Below are 26,727 nucleotides of genomic sequence, written 5' to 3'. Positions count from 1 at the left end.
GAGGATGTGCAAAAGTCCATATGGTGGGAGGGATGAGCCAGCAAAGAGAGTCTTAGAGAGTCTGAAGACAACTGGGGGTGGGGGTGGCTGAAGGAAGAGGATTCCTGGAAAGGCAGATGAAGTGAGTGGACTGAAGATGGAGGGATCAGCCTCTTCCCCGGACACAGGAAGCTTCAGTCTGATGCAGATGGGGCAACATGGGCAGATTGGGTCACGGTGTGAGAGAATTCAGACCTGGGCACCTTTTTGTTTTGTTTTGTTTTGTTTTTAAAGTAGAGGAGAAAAGGCTATGCACTAAGAGATGGGAAATGGATGGTAAAACAGGAGTTTTAAAAGCAGTGGAAATTTGAGTTGTTGGCTGAAAGGAATGAAAGAAGCCAATGATGTTCTCCGTAAGGACCATCCCTCAAGGCACCGTGACACTGTATGGACCCACAGTGTGGTTTCTCTCAAAATCCTCTCCCTGTTGGGGGCGCCGGACCCCTTCCTAGCCCTTCCATTGTCCCCGGCTAAGTTCTCTGTGACTCTTCTCTGAAAGATAGACACTGGTGACCCCTACAGATTCTCTCTCCAGAAAGAAGAGGTTTATTTGTTAATGGTTCCAATGACTTGGGTCCTGTTATTTGACCAACAGCTTAGCCCCATGTCTGAAGAGGCTGCTTTTCCCCAGACTGTGTAGAGTCCCTGGGTGTCTTGTAATCTAAGATTGTTCTCTCCAAATGGGATGAGATTCAGTTTTAAATGCAATGATGATGACTATAGAATTTGTCTTTAGGACTATAGTATTATATGTTTACTGAGTCCAAACTTACAGAAAATCAATTACTTTGCTTTAGAATTTTTAGACATTTCTCATTCCTGTCTCTGTGGTAATTCCCCCCACCACCCCAGGGCTCAATGTGGGATAGCCATTTATATATTTCAGTGAAAATTAGGAGTTACCATCAGGCTGCCCACTGCATATAACGAGAACTTATTTCTCCCATCTTGATTTAGCTTCCTTATGACATGGACTGTGGCAGGAAATGGAAGCTCATTCTTTCCAATATTCCTAGTGTCTAGCACATGGTGGTACTCAATAGGAGACATTAAATTAATGAATAAATCAATTATCGAATAGACAAAGACACAATTTTCTTAAACTTCCACCTTTCCCCAAAAGTATGATTTTTATTTAAATATTTTATTTCCATTAGAAAATTCAGTTTTCAAAATTTTGAACTCCGTTTAGCCTCTGCTCCAGTTACTAAAGGATTATTTACAAAGGGATTTGAATGCTAAGATGAGTGAGAATAAGGCAATTTATTTGAGACCATTTTTATAGAACTATTGTTTTTTCTCCATGGGTTCCTCTTCTAGAGATAAATGTGTAAACCAAATAAATTTAAGCATGGACGTACAAAAAGATAATGCCCTCCTTAAAACTATTTTCTAGTTTGTTGTTAAAAGTTGTGAGAATAAACAGGAACAAAAGATTCACTTAGAAATATGTTCTTAAGCATTTTAAATAGATTAAAGCCAGAGAAGGGGTAAGAAAGGAGTACTCTAATTTCTTGAAAAGAGAACAGGGCACCACATAAGTGAAGTAAAGAATCGCTAATGACATTAAGATGTCAGGAAATGCAGAGCGTGACTCAAAGAATACTATTAATGTACAAATGACTTGTTTTTCTTTGATGCAGCAAGACTCATCAGATGTGTCTGCCAAACCCAAATTCCCAAAAGCTTTCAACCCATTGCAGCACAAAGGTGAGTTAACAGTAAGCCAAAGGTTAACAAAAAATAGAAGAGTGTGAATATATCATAGGAGGAAAACTGAAGGGCTACCTTTAAATTTATTTTTATTTATTTTTTATTATTTGAGAGAGAGTGTGTGAGAGAGAGAACAATGGGGGGAGGTAGGGGCAGAAGGAGAGGGAGAAGCAGACTCCTCGCTGAGCAGGGAGCCCCATATGGGGCTCAACCCCAGGACTCTGAGATCATAACCTGAGCTGAAGGCAGACACGTTAAGTGAGCCAACTGAGCCACCCAGGCACCCCTGAAGGGCTACTTTTAACAGCCTCATGGGAGAAGTGCAGGTGTATCTGCTGGTCACGTTTCTGGAGCTCATCGGGATGGTGCTCAGGGCTAACAGAACATGGTGGGGAAGTTGATGCTCATGGAGACCACTATTGTCCCTTTTAATTTCATCACTTCCATTCCGTCACTTAGACATTCTATAAATCGGTGACAATGATCGTCGAGGTCATGGGGTGCGGGAGTGTGGTCAAATACCAATTGTGTCACTGGAGAGTGACCCTTCTTGTGCCACCTTCTGAGCAGTGGGCATGGGCTATGTGTTTGTGCTCCATCAAATGTACTCTCCTGCCTAAAATGTCCCCAAGTTCACCAAGGTGAAGCCATCACCTGCTATGGGTGAGAAAGCACTGTCCCCTCCACCTGGGACATGCATTGCTTTTATACTCACATATTGGATATTGCTAAAGTCAATGATATTCAGCTCCTGGAAGACTGTTATGTATGTAAGCATTGCAGATTGTTGTCCTATGCCTGGAGGAGAAGAGTGGAGCATGGGGGTGAGGAAAAGTCACTGCATGACAAGTCAAGCTGAAGTCATCTTTTAGTGCCTGAGTTCCATTTCCTGTTAAATTATGTTAATATCTTTATTAAAGCAGGGAAATGGGCCATTCATTTTAGATTGTAAGCAAAATTATTTGACTTCCAAAATAAAGTTCAAGGTTCTGAACTTGAAACAGCACTTCCCTCCCCAAATGTTCAGCATGCTCACCCAGAAGACTTGGGTCCCATTATCACTGTCACCAACCAGTCTGAGTGCTTTTTACAAACCTCTTAACCTTTTGGATGCATGTCCCTCATCAGTAAAATGAAAAACGAAGAGATCATGAAGTTTCCTTTTAGCAATAACATTTTATGATCTCACATCTACTTTATCTCATTTTCCACAGCATCTGAAAGATGTGATGCTTCTCTTCTCAAATGAGAGATGTCTGACAAATGCACGTCTCTTTGGCATTAATGAAATACTGCCTGTCAACCAATTGCCTTCTGTAGCTTTCCCTGCCATCTTCCTGGAACTGGCCAGACTTGCAAGGATTTGCACAGGCTTATTTTCATTTTGGTCTCATGCTTGATTCCGACGTAGAAACGTAACTCTTATCCTCTTTTTCCTCTCATAGGCATTTATGCACTTTCTCATGCTGGAGAATCCTCAAACGACATCATGCTAACTCAGTTTTTATCAACTGAATAAGGCTGCGAACCATAAACTCAAGAAAAATTTTTGGGTGCAACTTGACATTTAGAGCTAAATGTCAGTGAAAAAATTAGCTCAATCTTAAATGGAATTTTTTGGTTTAGGAGTCTGGAATAAAATAAGAAGCTTTCAGCAGCTTCATCACTGCTCTTTGTATCTTCAGTTAAATGGAACGATTTATTTCCATGTGGTTTGATTCAAAGGAATTGCATCATAAATGTAGAAAGTAGGTTTTATTGGAAATCACGTCAGTGGTACCAACTTTTCACTGCTACAACCTATGATTTCCTTTCTTATAAAATAGCATTATTCAAGTGACCTTTCCAGTTATCTGAATTGGAGTAAGAAAACTTCACGAAATCACCTTGGATAAACTGATGGACCATGTGCACTTTCTATCAAAGAGTCATTGGTGCAAATTTCCTAGAGAAAGGGCATTTACCTCCCCAATTTTTCAGTTGAATTATATGCTTATTTTTGCCTTTTAGGTATAGTTACTTAATTTTGAAATGTAATCAGAAATCAAATGAAAAATTCCATTTCAGACAGCCTTGTAGGAGTTAGTTGGGAAGTACAGTAATATTTCATAAGTAATACAACCTTTTTCAGTCTACAAGGTGCTTTCATCTGGTCCCCAGTCCAGTGAAGTGAGGTGTTCAGGCTGATCTAGAGCAGGGATGAGGAAACAGATGTTCAGACCAGCAGAGTGACATGTGAAGACTGGGAAGCCAGTAAACGGGCCCTGGGACTTTTAAGACCTGGGGTCCCTAGTCCAGTTCTATAGCCCATAACAGTTTTTGGAAATCACTTGCAACACTAACAGAATTTATAAGGTCAGATATTAGATTCAATACTGCCATAATTCTCTCTGTGTAAGAGGAAAACTGAAGGAGATTTTGGTTGTCTATGGAGCTACCCTAATACATCCCGGTTTTCATTGTATTTTGGGATTCCTTGAATCTATAGCCAATGCCACTGTTGGATGAAATATAATACAGCAGGCAGAGAGACACTATATGAAACAACATTTCCTTTCCACACTTTCACCCCTTGGGTGCACATGAGTTTCAACCCTGATTGCTGGACCAGAAGAAAGGAGCCTTTTAATTCAATTCTGTTTCCAGAAATCTTAGAAATCCTAGAAATCTGCACAGGTAGTGTTTCAAGTAAGTGCCCACTATTCTAAGTGCCTTGCCTATAGTAATTCATTTAATCTTTATAATAAGTTTGTGAATAGAGAACATGAGTGTCCCTGTTTGACAGCTGCAGAAAAAGAAGCCACGAAGAGGTTAAAGACTGTGAGCAGGGCAGCATGGATGGTGAACAGGCAGTGCCAGCACAGTAGCAGTGGATGTTGAATTATAATGGGAAGCAGGTTGTATAAGTCAGACTAGAAGGAAATGGCATTGTTTATGTACTTGTAACTAGGATCCTACACTCTTTGGTCTGTAGAATCCTCTAGTGATCTTGCATCATCTAGTTACTATTTTTTGTGTTGCCCTGATGGCCTGAGTCTCAGCAGCCTGTGATTACAAGATGAAGTCATGTTCACTTTTAATGGCTCTCTACAGTAGTATATTAACTCAGACCACTGTAACAAAATACTACCAACTGGGTGGTTTAATCAACAGAAATTCTTTTTCTCACAGTTCTGGAGGTTAGGACATCCATGATCAAGCTGTCTTTAGGGTTATTTTCTGATGAGACCACTCTTCCTCATAGACTGCCACCTTCTTGGTGGGTCATCACATGGTCTCTGTCCTCATAGAGGACAGAGGTTTCTGGTGTCTCTTCTTCTTATAAGACCACCAACCCTATCAGATGAGGACCCCACCCTGATCACCTCATTGAACCTTAAATGCCTCCTAAATCACCTTATCTCCAAATACAGGCACATTGGAGATTAGGGCTTCAACTTATGAACTTTGCGGAAACACAGTTTGGTCCATAACGATATCTAGAGTTCTTATTTGTCTCTTTAATTGAAATTAGGATTTTTCAACATGTCCTCCTAGTCATTTCTTGAAGTCTCCAAGGGAATGATGAAGGACAACCTGACAGTTTCATCACACAGGGCTTCACAGGCTGTGTAGTGAAGAGGGTGCCCCTCTCCTGCCTGCACTATTAATGGTGCTACCGTAAGTGGTCTAGGCCAAAATCTGCACGGTCATTTGTGATAAACCTGACTAGGCCCACCCAGCTTTGCCTCCCTTTCTTGTTCTGCCTTTCATACATTCACAGTTGCGGCTTACAGAATCTCTTTGGTGAAACCTCAGCCCCACATCTCTCTCTCTCATGGACATTCCAATGTCCCTCCCAAGAATTCTGATCCTAGATGTCTCTAAGGCTCCTGATGCTCATGGTGTCAGAGTGACTCAGGGTAGCTTCCTCCCCATCTCTGCCTCAGTTTGCCTGGGTATATCCCCAGGCAACAGTTCTGTCTTTCAGGCTAGAGAGGTCAGATGTGAGTACCAGCACTTGGTCAAGAGCAAACCCATAAAGGTCAAACTCCAGAGTGGACAGTCTCTCCCCACATTCTTTCACTCTTCTCCTCCTGACAAGAGAGGAGATGTAGATGCATTTTCATGGTGCCCATTTGGAGTCACTGTTGGAGGACGGCAACAGAGTATGTGAATTTGTGCCAAACATTTGGTACTCAGGCCAGGCTCTTTATCAAAACATGTCCTACTCAAGGCAGTGCATCTTGAATTCAGTCCCATGGACACATTGAACATTCAGTAGGCATGTTCAAGTAGGGCAGAGAACAGATTTCTGAATGGGTCATTTTAAGAGTTATAAAGTCTGAAGTATCTGTTAGTCTCCCGACACGAGTAGCCTTCATAATCTTCAAATGGAAAGGAAGGAGGGATTTCTAGTTAATGGTGGTGGATGAAATAGGCATACATACAGCAAGCGAAAATGTAAGGTTCCCCGTGGCACCAAGATGCAGCACACGTGAAATGCTAAAATGAGATAGTCAAAGGAAATGATGGGAAAACCAGTAGATGGTTTCATACTCTACAGAGATGAACAAATCAAAAGAAAAAAAATTTTTTTGAGAATTTCCTTGGAGAAAGCTGCTCCACGAACCTTCTTGTCTACTCCAAAAGGTGAGAGAAGAAGAGATGCTTGTTCCTTGACAAACTTAATGAAAGATTTCTCTGCCCTCCCTTAGATCACATGGCTGACTGGGAGGAAGAAAGGAGGGTTCTGATGCTTGTCTGGAACTGTGGCCATAGCTCTTAGCAGTGGGATCCTGAATGGTCTCTGCATTGAAACCAGCCTCCACGCCTAGGTTTTGGCAGGTGAAGCGTGTCTGTGTGCTTCCCCTACATGTGGTGCATGGTGAGACCAGCAAGTAAGAGAGAGACAATATGGGTTTGTCTTGAGTATTGTGTGACATAGGGCCACTCAAAGTGGTGGAGCAGCAAGAAGGTAGAGATGAAGCCAGATTAGGGGACAAGGAAGGAGTCCTAAGTGAGCACACAGAATACAGATGAATTTGCATGAGTTGAAGAAATTACATGTGAGAGAGGTCAGGGATCCGAAATTTCTGAAGAGCTCCCCAATGCACCTTCCCTTATTATCCAGAGAAACCTGACACTGTGTGAAGGCAGCCCAGTCTTGTAACAAGTCTTTCCTGAACTTGAGAGAAAGGAGGTCAGAAGCCTCAGTGCCCAAGATGGGGTAGAAGGAGCATAAGAAAATCTAAGCAAAAATGTCCATCAGCAAAGCTGTGCCAGTGCAAACAGTCAACCCAAAGCAGGGCTCTGTTGGGGGAGAAGAGAAATTTAGCACAACATTATTTGTATGTATTACTATTACATGAGATTGGACATCCTCATCACCAAACTGAGAGCATGTTAGCTATTGAAAGTGACCACAGTGCTGCGTTGGGCAGAACACATTGGAGTGATAACTGGAACGTACCGGGTGGGAAGCAAAAGCTTTACCCACTCAATTAATTTTATAAGGATGGTTTTTTTAGAAAGTGTGTTTGATCACATCATATGTCGTGTTTCTCTAACCCATTGATTACACACAATATTCACCTCAGCTCCTTCCCCAAATGCTACTAAAAACAATGAAAGAGTCCGAAAGAGTAAGACATTGCAATCGTTGCTATTGTGGAATTTAAAAATTGCTACAAGCTTACAAGCTTGAAACAACACATGTTTATTATCTCACAGGTTCAATGGACCAGGAGTCCAGGTGCAGCTAACTGGGTCCTCTGCTCAGGGTCTCACAGGACTGTAATCAGGGCTGCATTTTCAGCTGGAGGCTTGACTGGGAAACTCCAGCTCCATCAAGTGGTTGATATAATTCATTTGCTTGTAGTTGTGGGGATGAGAACCTTGAATTTTTGCTGACTGTTGCCCAGAGGACACCCTGAGACCGTAGAGGTCCTCTCTACTTCCCTGCCACATGGGATTCTCCTACATGGCTACTTATACCCTTATGCCTGCAAGAAGAGTCTCTTACTCCTGTCTGCTTTTAAAACAGAATATGGCATGAGGTAATCAAGGGAGTGACAGCACATACTTCTACCACATTCTATTGCTCAAAGTAAGTCACAGGTCCTGGCCACACTCAAGGAGTTGATAAGTGAAAATAGACCCAGGGTCTCTCAAGCGTTTGTGTCCCTCCAAATTCATGTATTAATACCTAACCCCCCAGCTGATAGTAGTAGAAAGTGGGGCCTTTGGGAAGGATTTGGATCATGGTGGTGGAGACTTTGAAATGGGATTAGCACTCTTTTTAAAAAATATCTTATTTATTTGAGAGAGAGAGAGAAGGAGAGAGCACAAGCAGGAGGAGGGTTAGCAGACTTCCCACTGAGCAGGGAGCCTGACACAGGGCTTGATCCCAGGACCCTGGGATCATGACCTGAGCTGAAGGCAGACACTTAACCCACTGAGCCACCCAGGTGCCCTGGTACTAGTGCTCTTATGAAAGACTCCACAGAGATCCCTAGCCCCTTCCATCAAATGTGGACAAAACCCAAAGTTGGCAGTCTGCATCTCAGAAGAGGGCCTTTGCCAGACCTGACAATACTGGCATCCTGATCCTGGACTTAAAGCCTTCAGAACTATGGGGAATAAATATTGTTTATGAGGCACTCAATCTACGGTAATATCAGCCTGAACCAACTAAGACAACACCACTGTGAAATTTCAGGTCACAGAAGAGAAAAAGAAGACCCAAAGATTTTCATTGGGAAAAAAAAAAAAAAGGTTTTGTGTGAAAGATCAAAATCAGAATATTATCGAACTCTTCACAGTTCTATTGTGAGCTAAATAACAATGGAGAATGGTTTCAAAATATTGAGAAAAAATTATTGCAACCCAGAAGCAATTAAGTGCAAGGAAGAAATAAGATCTCTTCAGACACAGAAATTCTCCCTAAATTTTCCTGCAATTCTTCCTTTCCCAAAAGCTGTTGGGAAATAGACTATACCAAATGTGGCAATAAATCTAGAAAGAAAAAGATTGGGACTGCAGAGATGAAAGATGTAAAGATGTGTTAGAAGAGAGAGCAGAGAGCCTCCAGGGTGGGGATAAAATGACTTGCTCCCTGGACAACTGCCTGGGGCACATCCAGTTGGATCTGCAGCAAGATCACTCAAGAAGATGAAAATAATAGGACACCTAATAGATCCAAGTGTTATTTAGAAGAGATTTACACACCTGGGGGGGGGTGTTGGGATGAATTTTTGATGAGAATACAGAAATCCAAACAAATGGGGAAAAAAGTGTTACATCTTACAGAATCAAAATGTGCAGAAAAAAATAATTAAACATATCATCTAGCTCAGCTATGAATAGAATATACAGAACACCAATCACGTAAAGTGATTTTGTTTTAACCAACATAATAACAATATAAGTGTTTGGGAATAGGATGTCTAGCTGGGAAGATGGCAGAAGAGATCTAAATCTTTCTTTGTGTTTGGAAATCAATTAAACTGAGAAAACAAGATGTAACACTATAATCATGAAACTTAGAAATATGGAAATAACTATCACAAGAATAAGATAAAATAATTAACAGATTTTCCCTGAGAAGCAGGAAATCACAGTTTTTTGAGTCCTGAAACCATATCCATGTAGCCATGGTTAAATATAAATAAATGTGGTGTGTGTGTGTGTGTGTCTAAATTGGAGAAGGCATGAGATATCTGAACGTTGGAAGTCCCGTTGATTCATTTCCTTGATCTCAGAGGCCCCAGGGCTGTCCAAACTCATGCTGGCCAGCTGCTTCAGGTCTTTGAGATGCCTACAAGACCTCCAATTTGAGATGTCAAGGTGGCTGCTGGGTTCACTAGTCTATTGGGCTAAAGATGGTGCTTAAAGCTATAGGACCCAATGAAATCACCTAGTGAGTACAGGGCAGAAATGAGGAAGTTCAAAAACTGAGCCTGGGCATCATCGTCTAGACATAAAGAGAGGAGGAAAATCCAGGAAAGGCAAATGAGAAGGAGCAGCTTGTGAAGTAGAAAGGAAATCAGGAGAACGGGGCTTCCAAACAATTTGAGAGAGATTTCAAGGATGCAAGAGTCAAGGAAGATAAAGACCTCGACATGCTCATTCCAATCTTGTGTCAGGATATAAGAATATAACAGGCATGCAGAATAAGAAATCCCACTGTTGGAAGGTTTCACACTTAATATAGAATGGAATCGTGTTTAGACTTTGCCTGGTCGAACATTGGATTAGCTCTTCCAGATCTGTCACTAGAAATTTTGTAAAGATAAATTTTCTCCAAGTTGCTCTGTCTCTTTCAGAACAAATAAAGGGGCTGAGGAAGCACCTAGAAGGTCTCTCAGACTGATGCAGATTTTAGCAAGATTCCTAAATCTGTGTCCTTTCAAGTGATTCCGTAGTGGAAAGAGAGTTTGTCTTTTATTGAGAAGGTAGTGGGCTGTGCTGTACTTACCTTTCTCAAACTTCAGGGGGCGGACTCTGACCGAGAAATAATCCTGGACAAATTGCTCAAAGCTTCCATACACCAGACATGCACTCTGGAATCTAGGGGGAATAAAAGGTGTTTTAATCCAACTACTCTAATTAGGAACAATTTGCAGTGTTTCTGCTGTGTTCTGTGCAGTAAAAGAGATTAGGGAGCTAAGAACATAATAGCTCTGTTTCCTGGGTTTATGCCCAAGGGTGCTGGTGAGGAGTGAAGGCTGCCTGTTTCTAAGCCAAGCAAGAATTAGCCACGGTTGGCCCGAGACTCCCACCTGCTAGAAAGGCAGTATTTGATTTAAATTTGAGCCACATCGACGGGATATCTTTGGGTGCTTTGGGCAAATTCAGAGTTAATTCAAGAACGTGGTACAAAATAGATTGAGAATGTTCTGGGGTTTTTGGATGCATCTCTTCCTTCAGGAGGAAGTCGCTTAGCATATCTTACAGTTTTGTCAGAGACTAGTGGCACACTCCGTGACTGAGCTATCACTCTTTACAGATTCCATTTTGTACCTAACGTCTTAGGGACAGATGGAACAAAACAACACGAACAAACATCAAACTGGCTGTATTTAGAGCAGGTATTTACTCAGCCCTCAGAGCTTCCTCGGGAAGGATCAGGCCACTTGCAGGGCACTCCTCCACCCTCACTTGAGCACCAGCGCTCATCTTAGTGCTCAGCGTGATATGAAGAAAGAATGGAAGAGGAAGCAGAAACTAATGAGCCTTCTGTATTCCAGTTTCTGCACTAGACTCAGCATAGATGACCTCCCTTGTTCCTCAAAACAACATAGCAAATTATACATCAATTTCCTCTCTTTAGAAGGAGGTCGGGGCTCAGGGTTTGGGTAACCTGCCTGTGGTGAGAACCAACATGGAGGGAGGAGAATCCGCTCCAAGGTGTCCTACTCTGCCTCACTTCCCTTAGTCAGAAAGTCTCCTGGCCTCCATCCACACAAGGAACAATGGTGCCTGATGTTTTACCAACAGAGATTTACCCCTTTGGGATCATTATTGGGCCCCCGAGGCTGTCTTTTAAAAGTGTACCATGGCTGGGATACCTGGGTGGTTCCCACGGTTAAGTGTCTGCTGTCGGCTCAGGCCATGATCCCAGGATCCTGGGATCAAGTCCCGCATCAGGCTCCCTGCTCAGCGGAAAGTCTGTTTCTCCCTCTCCCTCTGCTTCTCCCTCTGCTTGTGCTCTCTCTCTTTCTCTCAAATGAATGAACAAAACATCGAAAAAAGTTTAAAAAAATAAATAAAAGAGTACCATGGTACCAAGATATCATGATGTTACTTTTCCAGACACTTTATTTCAGATTCAGTGAGGTTGGGGGGAAGGGCTGGGGCTTGAGAAATAACCCAAACCATAAGGGAAGAGTGCCCTGTTCATAGATGACAATGAGTTTCCCCAGAATGGGTCTGCATTTCACCTTGCTTGATCCCAACCAACCGAGCTAGTTACGTTTCCTTGATGGCGTCCTTGGGCGGATGTAGAGGGTTGTCTTAGGAAAGGAGACTTCCTGAGGCCAAGTCTTCAGTTGCCTAGGGCATTTCTCCCAGCTTCAGTTCCCTTTCAGTAAAACTACAGAGCTGCATTCATTAGATAAGCTCAGAGAACCCAGCCAGTCCTGCCTTTCTCTGATCCTGTGTCTCCTCTAGGTCACATGCTGAGAGAAGAGAAATTTATCACCAAAGAGTACCAGCCCGAGTCGGTTTGGCAGGACCTTATCTTGCTGGGTAGGAATCATAGATAAAGCATTGCCAATAGCTACATTTATGCCAACCAGATGGGAGGCAACACCCCTTTGGAATTCTGACCTGATGCTTGAAACCAGAGCAGAGGAGCGCCCCAGTGTGATGTGTTGCCAAGGGACACATTGGCTTTGTGGATAAGATTTCCTGGTTCTTAGATGTCAGCCATGTTCCCCAACTGGGCAGGAGCAAGGCAGCTGTGAATTCCATGACAATGTGCTGCTGGGCACTGCCAAGGACAACTCTTAGAGGCATGAGAGCTTTGCTGGCCCTGGCGATAATGTAGGTTTGTTTTCCTGAAGCTGCCTGGGTCCAGGAGCTAGTTCCACCTGTCCTCAGCCTCACCTGATTGTGGGGACCGTTATACGACCTCCCTCCCCATCGACTTTGAAAAGGAATAAAAACAAAGTCACATTTACAGAATCACTTGCAGAATTTACCTTGACAGTTGTTTACATGTGGAAGTCTGCCACAACATGAGGTGCCCAAGCCCTGCTCTCTCTCAGACCAGAGTGATGATTCTTCAAGTGTGTTCCCAAACAGCAGTACCAGCATGACCAGGAGCTTGTGAAAAAGGCTGTGTCCCAACCTTAGGACAGGCGACCTTATCTTCCTTTGTTTGTAAAATGGGAAAGATCCAGGGGTCACCGGAAGGCTCAGATCAAGTCTGTAAAGCAGCTTGTTTCGTGCCTATGTACTATAGGTGTTAAATTTTCTTTTTCCTTCCTTCCCCCAATTTTAAGAGGATGAAGGTCAGTGTGCCAGGGATTTAATCAAGCAAAATATTCATATTGGGACGCTCTATCTGGATGGCTTAGAAAATACTTGTTTGGGGAGGGCCCCTGGGTGCTCAGTCAGTTAAGTGTCTGCCTTCGGCTCGGGTCATGATCTCAGGATCCTGGGATTGAGCCCTGTGTCAGGCTCCTTGCTCAGCAGGCAGTTTGCTTCTCCCTCTCCCTCGGTCTGCTGCTCCCCCTGCTTGTGCTCTCTCTCTCTCGTCAGATAAATAAAGTCTTTAAAAAATAAATAAATAAAAGGTAAAGGAAAGACCAGAGGAGGCCATGGAGGAGAGCACCCCATTATGTATATTTCTTTTTCTTATTCATTATCCTATAGAAAAATTTAATGACTCTTGATCTGTCAAAAGAAAAAAATCCCTAGGCAAAAGAAAGCTTTTAGAAAGAAGATTACTAAAGAGTTGCAAACCAGAAGAAAGTTTGAATGATTTTATTTTGTTAATATAAAACAGACTTCAAAAGTGTATCAAAGGGCATTACTATAACTTCTAGTTAGGATTCCAAATGTGCAGTGCGCAGTTTCCTAAATTACAGGATCTTTCTAGCTTATCTCTCTCTCTGCCTTTTGTTTTCTACTTTAAGGAAGACCAACCAGCAGCCTCAGATATCTTTTTCTGAGCTCTCTTGTTTTCTACCCCCGCCCCCAACAGATACGCATTGTCCTTACCCTGGCATGGCAGGTGCTGGGAAGGGTTTTGTAGCCCAGTAATACACATTTATTTTTAAAGAGTTTATTTATTTATTTGACAGACAGAGATCACAAGTAGGCAGAGAGGCAGGCAGAGAGAGAGGAGGAAGCATGCTCCTCGCTGAGCAGAGAGCCCGATGTGGGGCTCGATCCCAGGACCCTGGGATCATGACCTGAGCCGAAGGCAGAGGCTTAACCCACTGAGCCACCCAGGTGCCCCCCCCCATAATACACATTTGAGTGAGTGTTGAAATAAACCAAACTTTACATTCCAAGTATAAGCATGAGAAGAGCTGGAGGTGTGACAATGAGGTAGCAAGACTGACTCTTTGTTCTTCAGAAAGGAATTTTAACTTGTATTTATTTGCTCAGTTGAGGACATTGACTATGGCGGCCAGAAGGACAGACTCTGAACTCCACATTTGCACTCACTGTCTTCTACTCAGCCACGTGTGCCTGGCAAACGATTCAGCTCCTGCAAGACCTCATTTTCCTCGATGGTAAAATTGAGGCGGTGATGGTACCCGCTCACAGGGAATTAAAAGAATTAAATAAAATAGTGCGTGTAGCACAATTCCTGGAACATAGTATGCGTTCTGTATATGTTAGCTCTTCTTACTTTTAGCTTTTATTTTATTATAAATATAAAAAGTATATAAGATAGAAAGTAAAAAATCCTTTCCTTATTATACTTTTGCACCCCCCCCCAATACCCCATCCTTCCAAGAAATAATCATTGTTAAAAATTTGGGATGTATTTTTTAAAAACTATCCTTGCCCACAAAGGGGGCCCGCTGTATGTTTTCTCCCTTGTAAGCTTACATTTGATGTTTATTTCAAAAATTCACATAAAGGAAGTTTAGAAATTTTCTATGAGATTGAAATAGATAAGAAATACAGAGGGAATAGATCTTGTAGGTTTAGAACTTTAGAGCTATACCTGATTTTCAAAATAAAGACTGCCTTGTTTTACATGGCTACTTATATCCATAAAAGTGGTCTGGATGAATTTCGTTTTCTCAAAACCTTCCCGCCCCTCTCAAAGCTGCTGATTTTGTCATCATAGCAGATATTCAGAAGATTGGGATGCTGACCTTGAAGCTAACTCCAACAGAAGTGTTAACTCCCCACCGCCTCACACACACAGAGAAACACACGCCCTACCTCCTCCCATCTCCATGCCAGGCCCAGCAGGGCAATCAAGTCCCCATTCCATGTATTAACTCTGGGACTCCCCCTCCAGGGCAGCTGGTAAACCAGTTCACAAGCAAAAATACATAGTGAACATAGATGTAGGCAATGAGCAGCTTTTCTCTTTTTTTTTTTTTTTTAATTTGATAGACAGAGATCACAGACAGAGAGGCAGGCAGAGAAAGAGAGAGGAGGAGAGAGCAGAGAGCATTGATGCCTGGCTCAATCCCAGGACCCTGAGATCATGACCTGAGCCGAAGGCAGAGGCTTTAACCCACTGAGCCACCCAGGAGCCCCTGCAATGAGCAGCTTTGATCAAGACCTGACATCCTCCGCACCTTGGCAGGAGACAGCAACTTCGACCGCCAAGAGGTCAGACTTCATTACTGCATCCCAACATTTTCTTTGCAAATGCTTCTTCTGGATGAACTAATGTACGGTATACGTGGCTCAGTTATCTTATGACATTTCCAGGAGGAGGAGGAGGAGGATTAGTAACAGGGAGACCAGAATAAGGCATCAGACACACACACACACACACACACACACACACACACACCCCATTCTAAGACCTAGCTGTGCCTCCTGGTTGGACATGTGCCTAGGTACAGGTATATTTTCCTTGTGCTACCAATGACTGAATGTTCATGGTGATCATCTCTACCTTGTCCAGAAAGAGTCCACTCAAGTCGACTTACTAAAGATCAGCACCACATAGACTCAGTAAGCATTCTATTATAAATCTTCTGAGTCCCATTTACATGACTTTACACAGAGAGTGCCACTTACTCCTCCTTATAATTATCCTCTCAGTTCTATAGATGAGGGAACAGAGACAGAGTTTACCTAAAAAGTAACAACAGAGAGTTTTAAACTCAGAAACTCTTGCTCCAATAGCGTTTTTCTTTCTGCTCCCAAACTACTCAAGATCCGAGAATCGCTAAAACGCTGGTAAGAGAGAGATTACCAAAATGCCTTATGATAGTTATCGCATTATTCTACTTTGATTAATGTCTTTCTGTCAATTGTTGATTTAGCCCTAGTTAGAAATATCATCATTTTAACCACTGAAACACTGACCACAGAATTCGTAGTTGGTGGTCTTCTGCTGGGTCTACCTACATCCTTCACGGGATGTGTACCCACGCCAGAGAGCACAGGATCCAATCTTTGCTTCCCCAACCTTACCTTCCACAGTCCGTGGACAGACGAGAATATCAAGAAGGCTGAATGTCCTCTGAGGAGCGTGAGGGCACACTCAAAGGCACCCAGGCTTCTAGGCTGAATATCCTGAATGGGAAGGTAATGTGGTTCTTCTTGCCCCAGGGGAGGAGTCAAAATGTGGGTCACCCAAGCCTCAGAAGTATTCCATGTTCATTCTCTGCCCTTTTCCCCAGATCCTGGGCACAGGGGCGACCTGCCAGCAAACAAAGGAAAAACAAACACATAAGTAAAAATCCTTCATTGGGTGTTGGAAAGCATGAAGGCATGAGCGGGAGAAAAAAAAGCAAAAAGACAGAGAGGACAATGATTTATATTCTTACTGCTGCTGAGAGTATGTGGTGGAGAAATCACAAAGGGTTTCACATTCCTAGAAGAAAAACAAAACGCAGATATCGAAGGTTACTGTATGGAGGGCATGAGCGTTTCCTGAAAGGCTTGCGAGACCACACAAGAAGAAAGAGGTCTGTATTTGGGAGAATCTCTTTATTTCCTTCTATGTGTCAGAAGTTAAAGGTCTGGGTGGAAGAGGTGGAGAGCACGAGAAGATGAGGACAGCGTCATTTTCAGAAAACACAAATATCACAGTTACTCTTAGTTTTAGGATAAGGAATAAAACACGGTCTCCTTTTTATTCTCATCTTATGAATTGACACATCAACTCATTTCATGTTTTCTTAGGGCATTTCCTCCTCCTGAATATATCCTGTAAATCTTGGGACAGATCCTTTCTTTGCATTTACTTGCAGCTAAATTCGGGAATTTGACTAGACTTGAAGCCATTATACACGACAACCTCTACCGCATATTCTCAATCCTCAGAGGGAACACGTGACACAGGAAAAATAAATAACCGGCTCGTTTGTAAAGGGCTGAACACTTTTGTGACCTTTATTAACACTGGTAGTCATGAGAACTTTGGAATGAGGAATCAAACTTCATTCTTCTGGGCCTGAGTGGGGAGTAGGTCAGCTTAGCAAAGGACATTTAGCTTCATGCACTTCTGAAGGGAAAAGAAAGAACACTCCTTGAGGTTTTTGTGGGGTTTTTTTTTTTTTTCACCTTTACTCTAATGGAGAAGTGGTCTCAGCAAACACAACTGAGACTAGTCCATTCAGGAAAACAAACATAACACTCACTCTGCAGGTTTCTAAACATGGTTCTGCTTGGAAGTACACAAACCTGAGACTCCCTTTGAGCCTTTCCAAGATTCATTCATTCACCTACTCCACAAAAATCTGCTGGGCTCATAGGATGGGTCAAGCACTGTGGTAGGTATTAGGGATCCAGTAGGGAGCAAGATGAACGAGGCAGGTGAGGTTCCCGTCCATATGACATCTATGTGTTGCTCACCCTTCCTGCATTTCCACAGTCTGTCAGCCCATCACAAGCCTACAGCTTTGCAGCTTGCCTGGTTAATTTCTTGCTGTCTCCTAACCTCTGCCATCTTGCAAGGTGTTATTTGTATGGATTTGGAACATATAGTCCCCATCGATAAACAATGTAACCACTCACCATATAATTTCACCCACCTAAAAGCCCACCCACTCTCTTCCCACTGTAGCAAATCTCCCTGGTTCTTCAAGATGCTCATGGCACCCACATCCAGTGGGAAGACATTCCTTCTGCTCCTGCCTCTGTCAGTTCCCCTCTCCTCTGAAACCTTGTAACACTCAACTAGGCTCCAAGATGTTCCGGGGGTGGGTATTTACTGCATCCCTTTTCTATCATTTGCTGTTCTTCGTCTCCTCTAATGTCGTTTCACACGCTAGATGACACTCCTTCACAGCAAGGACTGTGCTTTATTCTTTGATGGTAGCTAGCTCATTGTATCAGATTTGCATATGAATTCTATACACTTGAAATATACATTTCCATTTGCTTATTAAAATCTTTTAATAATTGAGTTATGTTCTGAATCATTTGCATATATATCCATTTAACATAGTCTAAGTTCCTGTTATGTCCCAAATGATGTGGTGCTGTGGGGGCTAGGAAGGAAATTGACAACACAATGTATGGCCTTGAGAAGTTGTATTTTCCAAAATGAGTCAAGAAAGGCCAAGGAACGATTCAATGACTTTGAAATTAAAAATAATCCTGTGTCGTAATTCTTGATTCTGGTTATCAGAAGTTGCGCGCGTGTGTGTGTACGTGTGTGAGTGTGTCTTCATGAGTGGGTGTGGTGTGCACTACACTTAGTTGATAAGAGGAAAGGCTAGCTTTAGCCCTATTTTGGTCAACTTTTATATTATGCTAAAATTGTCTACCAGAAAACCAGGCCATTGGATAAAAGCTAAAAATGATTCAGTTGATCATTAGATGTTGGAAATGTAGACAAGAATCCACTAGAAGACAGCCATATATTTTCTCAACACTGACCAATTAACCTGTGAGCTGGATTTAAGTAATTAGTCATTCACAGATATTTCTTTCTTCGTGTAACTTGAAAAATGGGCACCACTCTGGTCAAAATGATTTTTCTTTCTCTATTGTTTATTTGTAAATCTGGTATAGGAAAAAAGTAGCTCTGTGTGTGGCAGAAAAAAATATGGTCAAGAAGATGAGGAAAGTCCTTTCATTTAATGTGACTCTGTATCTACCTTAACACACCATGATACAGAGCCCCTCATACCTCTCTGTTTTCCTTTTAAAACAAATGAAGGCTTCAAGCAGCTTTTTGGTTATTTTCCCATCATGATTCTCTCCACTGTTTGCCAAGCCCTCTGGACAAGCCAAAATGAAAAGCGTTTCCTTCTTGGTGGTTGGTTGGTATGTGGACCTGCGTTTGCGTGCACTTGTGTGTACACTGCCTGGCTTATACTAGGGATCTCAAAGCCCCTGGGCTTTGAATGGAGCAGAAAGGTGGAACTTGTTTTTGAACTTAGCAATAACAATGTTGACTTTTGGAGTGCTTGAGAAAACCCCCAACTCTGCATGGAAACAACTGACTTAGATACTATACACAGCAACTGTGACAGTCACTAGGAATGTTGCCACAGACAACTTTGAAGGGTCCTAGAACCAAATCATATTTGGTTCTATTTCCTCAAATAGGATATGCTTATTATTTCTATAGTCTTTTTTCTGAGGTTACGGTGTTTTCCACTTTGCATCTCTGTGTTATACTTGTATTTATTAAAGAATATTTATCATTTACTCCTTCAGTCATTTTGGTCAATGAAAAGAAACATGTATTTTCATTTTGTTCTATTTTGTCATTATTGTATTTTGCTTGTTTTCTTCTAAAACAAATCTTAAAGCCAGAAATAAGGGTAAAGTACCATGAAATCACTGAGGATGAAATATGGAAACCCCGCCATCAATTAAGTATCTCCTGAAGATGTCTGTCCTGCCTTCCTCATGTCTTGGATAGCAATGTAATGTGCCTTTTGAACATGAGGATTGAAAGGAGATCATGTGGTCAAACTCCAAAGTAAGTAGAAATTGGAATCAGATTCTGTGTCCATACGGTAACAGACGCTTGAGTCCCCATCCTACTATTACATCCTGGGATCCGGGTGTGGCCTGGAAGCTACAGGATAAGATCCATGGAAGAAGGACGGTTCTATCGTAAACGCCTTACCTCACACCGATTTTCTGAGTTTCTGGATTGGAACATGCTAGAGCAATTGGTTTTTTGTAGGGTGAGAAGACACCTTTGTCATTATGCAGTATCTTCTCCTTTATATGTTTCTTTCGGGCACCAGATTCCCAGCCCATTGGATGTAGGTTGTCGATATGGCTCACTCACCTGTAAGCCCCTGGTCCTAACAAATTCTATTAGATTTGTTCTGTGAATGAAGGAATGAAAGATTACATTTAATAGGCAGGAAACAGAATTCTTACCAAGAAACTCTCTTCTCCATTCGAGTGACTTTCCAAGGTAAATTTCCATTCTTTGACTTTAAACATTGACACGAGGCCAGGTATGGGGATAAAGGTAACAGGAAGGAAGGACACATCTCTGTTTTCCTGTAAGGAAATGCAAAACTTGAATGGGAGAATAAAAAATACGTTTCTTGGAAACTGAAGGTGACTGAAAAAAAAAATCATTAATGCAGAAGAATATAAATATATCACAGTTGAGCTAAAAGACATCACACAGACACATGCACGCATACCCCCAATTTAGAAGACCTACATAAGACTATGCTCTGCAAATTTCCCCATGTCATAAGTTTCAAAACATAATTTTAATGAGCTGCATGCTCTCCCATCACGTTGTTGTGCTGGATTTAATCATTTAACCAACCCCTCATTTGCAGGGCTCTGGTGTAAAGAATTAATCTTACCCCAAAAGTGGTTTGGCTTTTACTTTGGCTACTGGGAAATATTCTTTTGGCTTCTGGAATGTCCTGCCTGATAAGGGTGTCTTTGTTTACCTTAGGGATTTGTGCCACACTGTGCAGTCTAACAGTGTGATTTATGACGGAGGTTTTAGGGCCATGTGGCCTCGGTTTTCCCTCCGGAGGGGCTGAACACAAAGTGGGACATGCCACACTGTCACACAGGCAATCAATCATGTATTCGTGCCTGAGCCCCAATAAAAACTCCAGACATCCAAGAATCAGTTGGCCTTCTCAAGTTGGCAATACTTTGTCATATTGTCACACGTTGTTGCCAGGGGATTTCATGCTGACCATGATTCTACTGGAAGGAGACAAACAGAAGCTCCCCATTTGGAATTTTCTGGAACTCTGCCCTAGGCATATCTTCCCTTGGCTGACTTTCACCTATACTCTTTCATTATAATAAATCGTTACCATAAGTATAACAGTTTTTGGTGAATTCTGTGAATCCTGGTTTTGAATTATCAAACCTGAAGTTGGCCTTAAGAATCCCCAGACTCTGCAGCTGGCATCAGAAACAAGGGTGATTTTGTGGTCTGTGCCCCCTAATTCCCCAGAAGCACAATTTTAAGTTCCTAATTCCCTTTAAGTTGTCCATGATTTTTAAATGAAAGATGGTTTTAAAAGAGCATTTTTTAGAATAAAGGAAAAATTACATTAGGTATGTGTCATTTTTAATATGTATTAGAGAAGTGAAAAAAGTACAGCTCTTAGAATTAGGAAAATAAAACAAATTGTTTCAACTTTTGTAATGTAAATAATATAGTAATACATAGTATGCACATATGTTTGTATCTTTCACCTTTTCCTTTCCTCAGATTCATAAAAGTAGAATTAATGAAATAAAATGCCTGGGCATCAAACTTAGAAAAGTGGAAGCATTTGAATGTGTAGCATGAGAAGGGGGAAAGAGAAAAGGCAAATGCATGGAGGCAGGGAGGCACAAGATTGTTTTGAAAGTCAGTGAGGGAATGATCTCAGCTGCACAGATGAAAGCTTAAACAGGTGAGTATTTGAGGAAAAGGATTAAGAAGGTGACTCCATGATGACAGGCCTTCCAAGAGTCTAGCTGCCATGAAACCTCATTGCACAAAGGATTTGAGGGAGCTGAAAGCCCTATAAAAGGTTAAGCTTAAAAAAGTTGATTATTTCAGAACAACCAGAGGAGGTTGATAGCAAGCAGATTATATGTCATATGGGTAGAATCCAGACTCAGAGCCTAGCCTTTAAAGATTATTTATTTGTTTATTTGAGAGAGAGAGAGAGAAAGAGAGAAAATGTAAGCGAGTGCAGGGGGGAGCAGAGGAAGAGGAAGACAAAGATAGAGAATCTGTCTTAGAATCTCAAGCAGACTCCTCACTGAGCACAGAGCCCAGCACGGAGTTTGAGCCCAGACCCTGACACCATGATCTGAGCCAAAATCAAGAGTTGGAGGTTCAACTGACTGAGTCACGCAGGCACCCCAGAGCCCTCTGAAGTATTTGATACTTAATATAAGGGTAACGACTAAGACCTCAAAAGTCTTATAGTCCTTAGGCACAATTTGAAATAATGCCAGTCTTTCTTCTGAAAATTAATTGTAAGAAAATCTAAGCTTTCCCATGAGAATGGATTAACACTTTTTTTGTTGTTGTTTATTTAGAGATGGAGAGAGAGTGACCAAGGGCATGGGGTGGTGGCAGTGCAGAGGGAGAAAGAGAGAATTTTAAAACATTTATTTGTTTATTTATTTAGATGGAGAGGGAGAGATATAATCTCAAACTGACTCCCCACTGAGCATGGAGATCAACACAGGACTTGATCTCACAACCCTGAGATCATGACCTGAGCCAAAAATCAAGGGTCAAATGCTTAACCAACTGAGCCACCCAGATGCCCTATACTAACACTTTTAATGAAAGCTTCTAACTACTTCCCCAGCTCCCAGGATAGACTCTTGCACATAGCAGGTACTTGATAAATGTTATGTCAAGAAATTAACAGATGGACAGGTGGGTGGATGGGTAGATGGATGGATGGACATCATTATCCAAATTGTAAACCTCGGATCGGGGAGGATATACTTACTTTCCAAAAGTATGGTGTTCAAATATTGTGAGATTTCCAAAGATTCTTTTCCAAACAATTTGAGAAGATTGATGGAAATTACTAAATTTAAGAGAAAATGCTCAATGGGTCTAGAAAGTGATGGGAAAAGATGTGTAGCTTCCCTGTGATTTCACTCATTTCTAAGGTTCACTACCAATGTAGCCCAGAAAACAGTTCTCCTCTCTAGGTACTCCCATCAGGGCCAGCTTCACTGGTGTGTGAACTGTGAGTTGCACAGAGTCCTACATTTTGAAGGGCCTACAAATGGATTAATGTTCTGCTATCACTGTCTTAGAATTCTTTGAACCAGGAGTCCCCATTTTCACTTTGCACTGGGCTATGCAAATGATGCACCAGGGCCTGGCTCCTATTGCCAGGTGATTTCCCAAAGAGGAACTGAAAAGCTGTCAACAGTGGCTAATTGCTTAAAAACACCTCAAAGTTGGTGTAACCACCTGAAGAAACAAATAGCATCTTAACAAAACAGTTTTCTTTACTCACACTAACACTTCAAAATTTACTAAAGAGGTTATTTTAATAGTGTTCTCCCTCTCTTATCTCTTCGTGTCTGAATGGCTTTCACTCTGTGTTTCTCTAGTCTACCTTTTCAGATCATTAAGCCAGGCTTTTAAGCATGGTGCAGTGATTAGAGTTTCTGAGAAGTCCTTAAGGTCAAACCTATTATCAACATAGCATTAAAATATAATTTGCCTTTTTTACTCTCATTTTCTTGTATTCAATAATGAGACTTTCCAAAGACTGCATGACACGTGATATAAACCACAGGTTGAATACAGAAATAAGTATGAGGATCCAGCTTTCTTCTGTTAAACATAAAGAGATTTGCAAAAATGTAAATCAATGCCACTCTTGTCACTCAATTTGTTCTTGCTTTGGAAAACATAATTATTTTTCATGAAAATGTTGTTTTTGTTAACATGTGATGCATTGATTATTGCCATTTTAAATGATTTACCAAAAATGAAGAACAAAACTGGAGGTATCACAACCCTAGATTTCAAGATATACTACAAAACTGTAGTATTCAAAACAGTATGATACTGATACAAAAACAGACACATAGATCAATGGAACAGAATGAAGGCCCAGAAATAAACCCATGATTATATGGCTAACTAGTGTACAACAAAGGAGGCAAGAATATGCAATTGGAAAAAGACAGTCTCTTCAACAAGTGATGTTGGGAAAAACTGGACAGCTACATGCAAAAGAATGAAATTGGACCACTCTCTTTAAATCATACATAAAAGTAAACTTAAAATAGATTAAAGACCTAAATGTACTACTTGAAGCCATAAAAATCCCAGATGAGAGCACAGACAGTAATTTCTCTAACATTGGATGTAGCAACATTTTTCTAGATAGGCCTCCCCAGGCAAAGGAAACAAAAGCAAAAGTAAAACATTGGGACTGTATCAAAATAAAAATCTTCTGCACAGCAAATAAAATAATCAACAAAACGAGAAAACCATCTATTGAATGGGAGAAGATATTTGCAAATGACATACCCAATAAGGGATTAGTATCCAAAGTATATAAAGAACTTATATAACTTAATACCAAAAAATAATCCAATTTACAATCCAAAGTACAATAAGCAGAAGACATGAAGAGATATTTGTCCAAGGAAGACAAACAGATGACCAATAGACATATTAAAAGATGCTAACATCACGATTCATCAGGAAAATGCAAATAAAAACCATAGTGAGCTATCACCTCATACCTATCAAACAAGTATTGACAAGATAAGGAGAAAAGGGACCCTCATGCACACTAGAGAAGCTACTATGGAATACAGTGTGGAGCTGCCTCAAAAAATTAAAAATACAGTTACCATATGATCCAGTAATACTATTGCTGGGTATTTGCTTATTCAAAAAGGTACATGCATCCTTATGTTTATTGCAACACTGTTTACAATAGCCAAATTATGGAAGCAGCCCAAGTGTTCACCCATGGATGAATGGGTAAAGAATATGTGGCATACACACGCGCACACACGTACACACACACGGGATTACATATAATGGAATATTACTCAGCCACAAAAGAGAATGAAATCTTACCATTTGCAACATGGATGTATCTAGAGAGTAAGATGTGAAGTGAAGTAAGTCAGTCAGAGAAAGACAAATACTGTATGATTTCACCCATACGTAGAATTTAACAAACTAAACAAATGAACAAAGAAAAAAGAAATAAGAAACAGATTTGTAAATACAGAAAATAAACTTGTGGTTACCAGAGGGGAAATGGGTTGGGGGATGGGGGAACAGATGAAGGAGATTAAGAGGACATTTATCATAATGAGCCCTGAGTAATGTATAGAACTGTGGAATCAGTATATTGTACACCTGGAGCTAATACTGTGCATTAATGCTGAACATTAATTATAATACTGCACATTAATTATACTGGAATTTTTAAAAAATACAAAAATAAAATGAAAAAATAAAACAAGATGAATTATCAAATAATTTTTACATTTCTGATTTAATTCCCAATATGGTTAATATTGATAAACATTAAGAGTACAAGAACATCAGCACAAACAAAGGCTCTAATTTTTAACATCAGGAGTTCCCAAGACTAGTGAGAGTAGCACTAGCTTTGACAAAAGAAAATGTTTCCAGAAAAACTTGCTAGGAGAAAATGTATGTCATCACAATGCTTCATTTGGACTGATAGACTTTTTTTTTTTTTTTTTTGCACTGTTAGCGTTATGGGGGGGGGGGTGGAACTCATTCAATCGAGCTCTCTAGATGAGTGACTTATTAAACACTTCCTCACTTCATAGGCTAGAGAATAAAAATGTCATCAGCAGACTGTGCTTTTCCTGGAAGGTGGAAGCCTGAGAGCCAGGAAGAGACAGCCAGAACCACATTTGGAACCCAGGTCAAGTTTAAAGTGCTCCTACTTTGTGCTCCTAAGTAACCAGAGAGAAAATTCTCTTCTCACGAATTCGAGCCCCTTAACCCTAGAGCTCTGTCTCAAGGGAAAGCTGTGTCTCCTCTTTTGTTTTCAGGCTCAGCTCTCTCTTGCTTTCTGCATATATTTCAAAGGGTTTGAGAAGTGACGGGTTTAAGGACTGCGTGAAGAATAGGACTGCTTTGTATAAGAAAGTGATACAGCCTTGAGTTTCCCAATTTGCATAAGAGCAACAGCATGTCCAAATGCCGGCTGCATCACTTACTGGGATGGGAGACTGACTTTGGGCAAATGTTCAATTTTTTAGAACCTCACTGAAAATGCACATCCACACCCATCTTGAAAAGTGGTAATGAGCATTAAGTAAGAAAATATGATATACATGAAGTGCTTATCAGTGTCTGCTTTGCAATATATTATAACCATTCTAATTGTAATCATTTATATTAAAAGAATATATAAAGCATTGTTCTTCATTTTATATCCAAAAACATGCTACTTCATGTTAAATAGACTTAGAGACACGGTCTCTAAGTCTATTTAAAAGTGAGTAGCGGGGGCACCTGGATGGCTCAGTGGGTTAAACCTCTGCCTTCGGCTCAGGTCATGATCTCAGGGTCCTGGGATCGAGCCCCGCATTGGGCTCTCTGCTCAATGGGGAGCCTGCTTCCTCCTCTCTCTCTCTCTCTCTCTCTCTCTTTCTCTGCCTGCCTCTCCACCTACTTGAGATTGAAATAAATAATATTAAAAAAAAAAAAAGTAAGTAGGGGCACTTGGGTGGTTCCGTTGGTTAAGTGTCTGACTCTTGATTTTGGCTCAAGATCAAGCCCCGGGTCAGGCTCTGTGCTTAGTATGGAGTCTGCTTCAGATCCTCTCTCCCTCCCTCTTCCTCTCATTCACCCTCTCTATTTCTCAAATAAATAAATAAAATCTTTTAAAAAAGTAAATGATAACTATAATGATAATTAGAGTCAAAAGTATTGTATTGAGCACCTACTACGTGCTAGAAACGGATATAAGTACTTTTACATATATTAACTCATTTAATCTTCACAACAATTCCACTGAGAGGTTTGCAGCACTTATCCCCATTTTATGTGTGAGGAAGCTGAGGCACAGAGCAGCTTAGAAACTTCCCCAATACCGCACGTGCTGTAAATGGTAAAGGTAGGCTCCCCTGATGGGCAGCCCTCTCCCTGCTGTATACACGATTCAGCCCAAGGTCTAGTTTTTCATTCTTCCTAGGGGAAAAAAAGAAAAACACCTTCCGAAGTCAGGACCTGTGCCTTTCATGTCTCTTACCTCTTACAAAACTGAAGGCACTGTACACAATAACTGTTCTTGAATAATGGATTCTATTTTGATGTTATATTCAAATTTTAACTTGGAAGAAAAATCTGATTTTCAAAAAAATATGTTTATTAGCCTTAATAAGCAATTA

At 41.2% G+C, this 26,727-nt stretch overlaps 1 protein-coding gene and 1 long non-coding RNA gene across 11 annotated transcripts in view; one reads left to right on the top strand and one right to left on the bottom strand.

Annotated features, from left to right (window-relative positions):
- Window positions 1-3,415, top strand: part of ADGRF1 (adhesion G protein-coupled receptor F1) — a 135,391-nt gene extending 131,976 nt beyond the window's left edge. For all 10 annotated transcript variants that reach the window (XM_082729719.1, XM_082729721.1, XM_082729720.1 and 7 more), the window contains 2 exons: window positions 1,683-1,749; window positions 3,198-3,415. In XM_082729719.1, coding sequence (XP_082585845.1) covers window positions 1,683-1,749; window positions 3,198-3,271 — 141 coding nt within the window. In that variant the 3' untranslated portion in view covers window positions 3,272-3,415. The remainder of the gene's footprint in view (window positions 1-1,682; window positions 1,750-3,197) is intronic.
- The window catches only part of LOC309864326, a 40,264-nt gene extending 20,400 nt beyond the window's left edge, over window positions 1-19,864 (bottom strand). The window contains exons 1-3 of the long non-coding RNA XR_014311460.1: window positions 19,744-19,864; window positions 15,862-16,090; window positions 10,211-10,302 (exon numbers count right to left, since the gene is read on the bottom strand). This is a non-coding gene — a long non-coding RNA (uncharacterized lncRNA). The remainder of the gene's footprint in view (window positions 1-10,210; window positions 10,303-15,861; window positions 16,091-19,743) is intronic.
- Between the last annotated feature and the right edge of the window lie 6,863 nt (window positions 19,865-26,727).

The sequence above is a fragment of the Mustela nivalis genome (genome assembly GCF_964662115.1).
Source record: "Mustela nivalis genome assembly, chromosome: 5".
In the NCBI taxonomy this organism is placed as follows: Eukaryota; Metazoa; Chordata; class Mammalia; order Carnivora; family Mustelidae; genus Mustela; species Mustela nivalis.
This window is presented reverse-complemented; position numbering and strand designations above follow the sequence as displayed.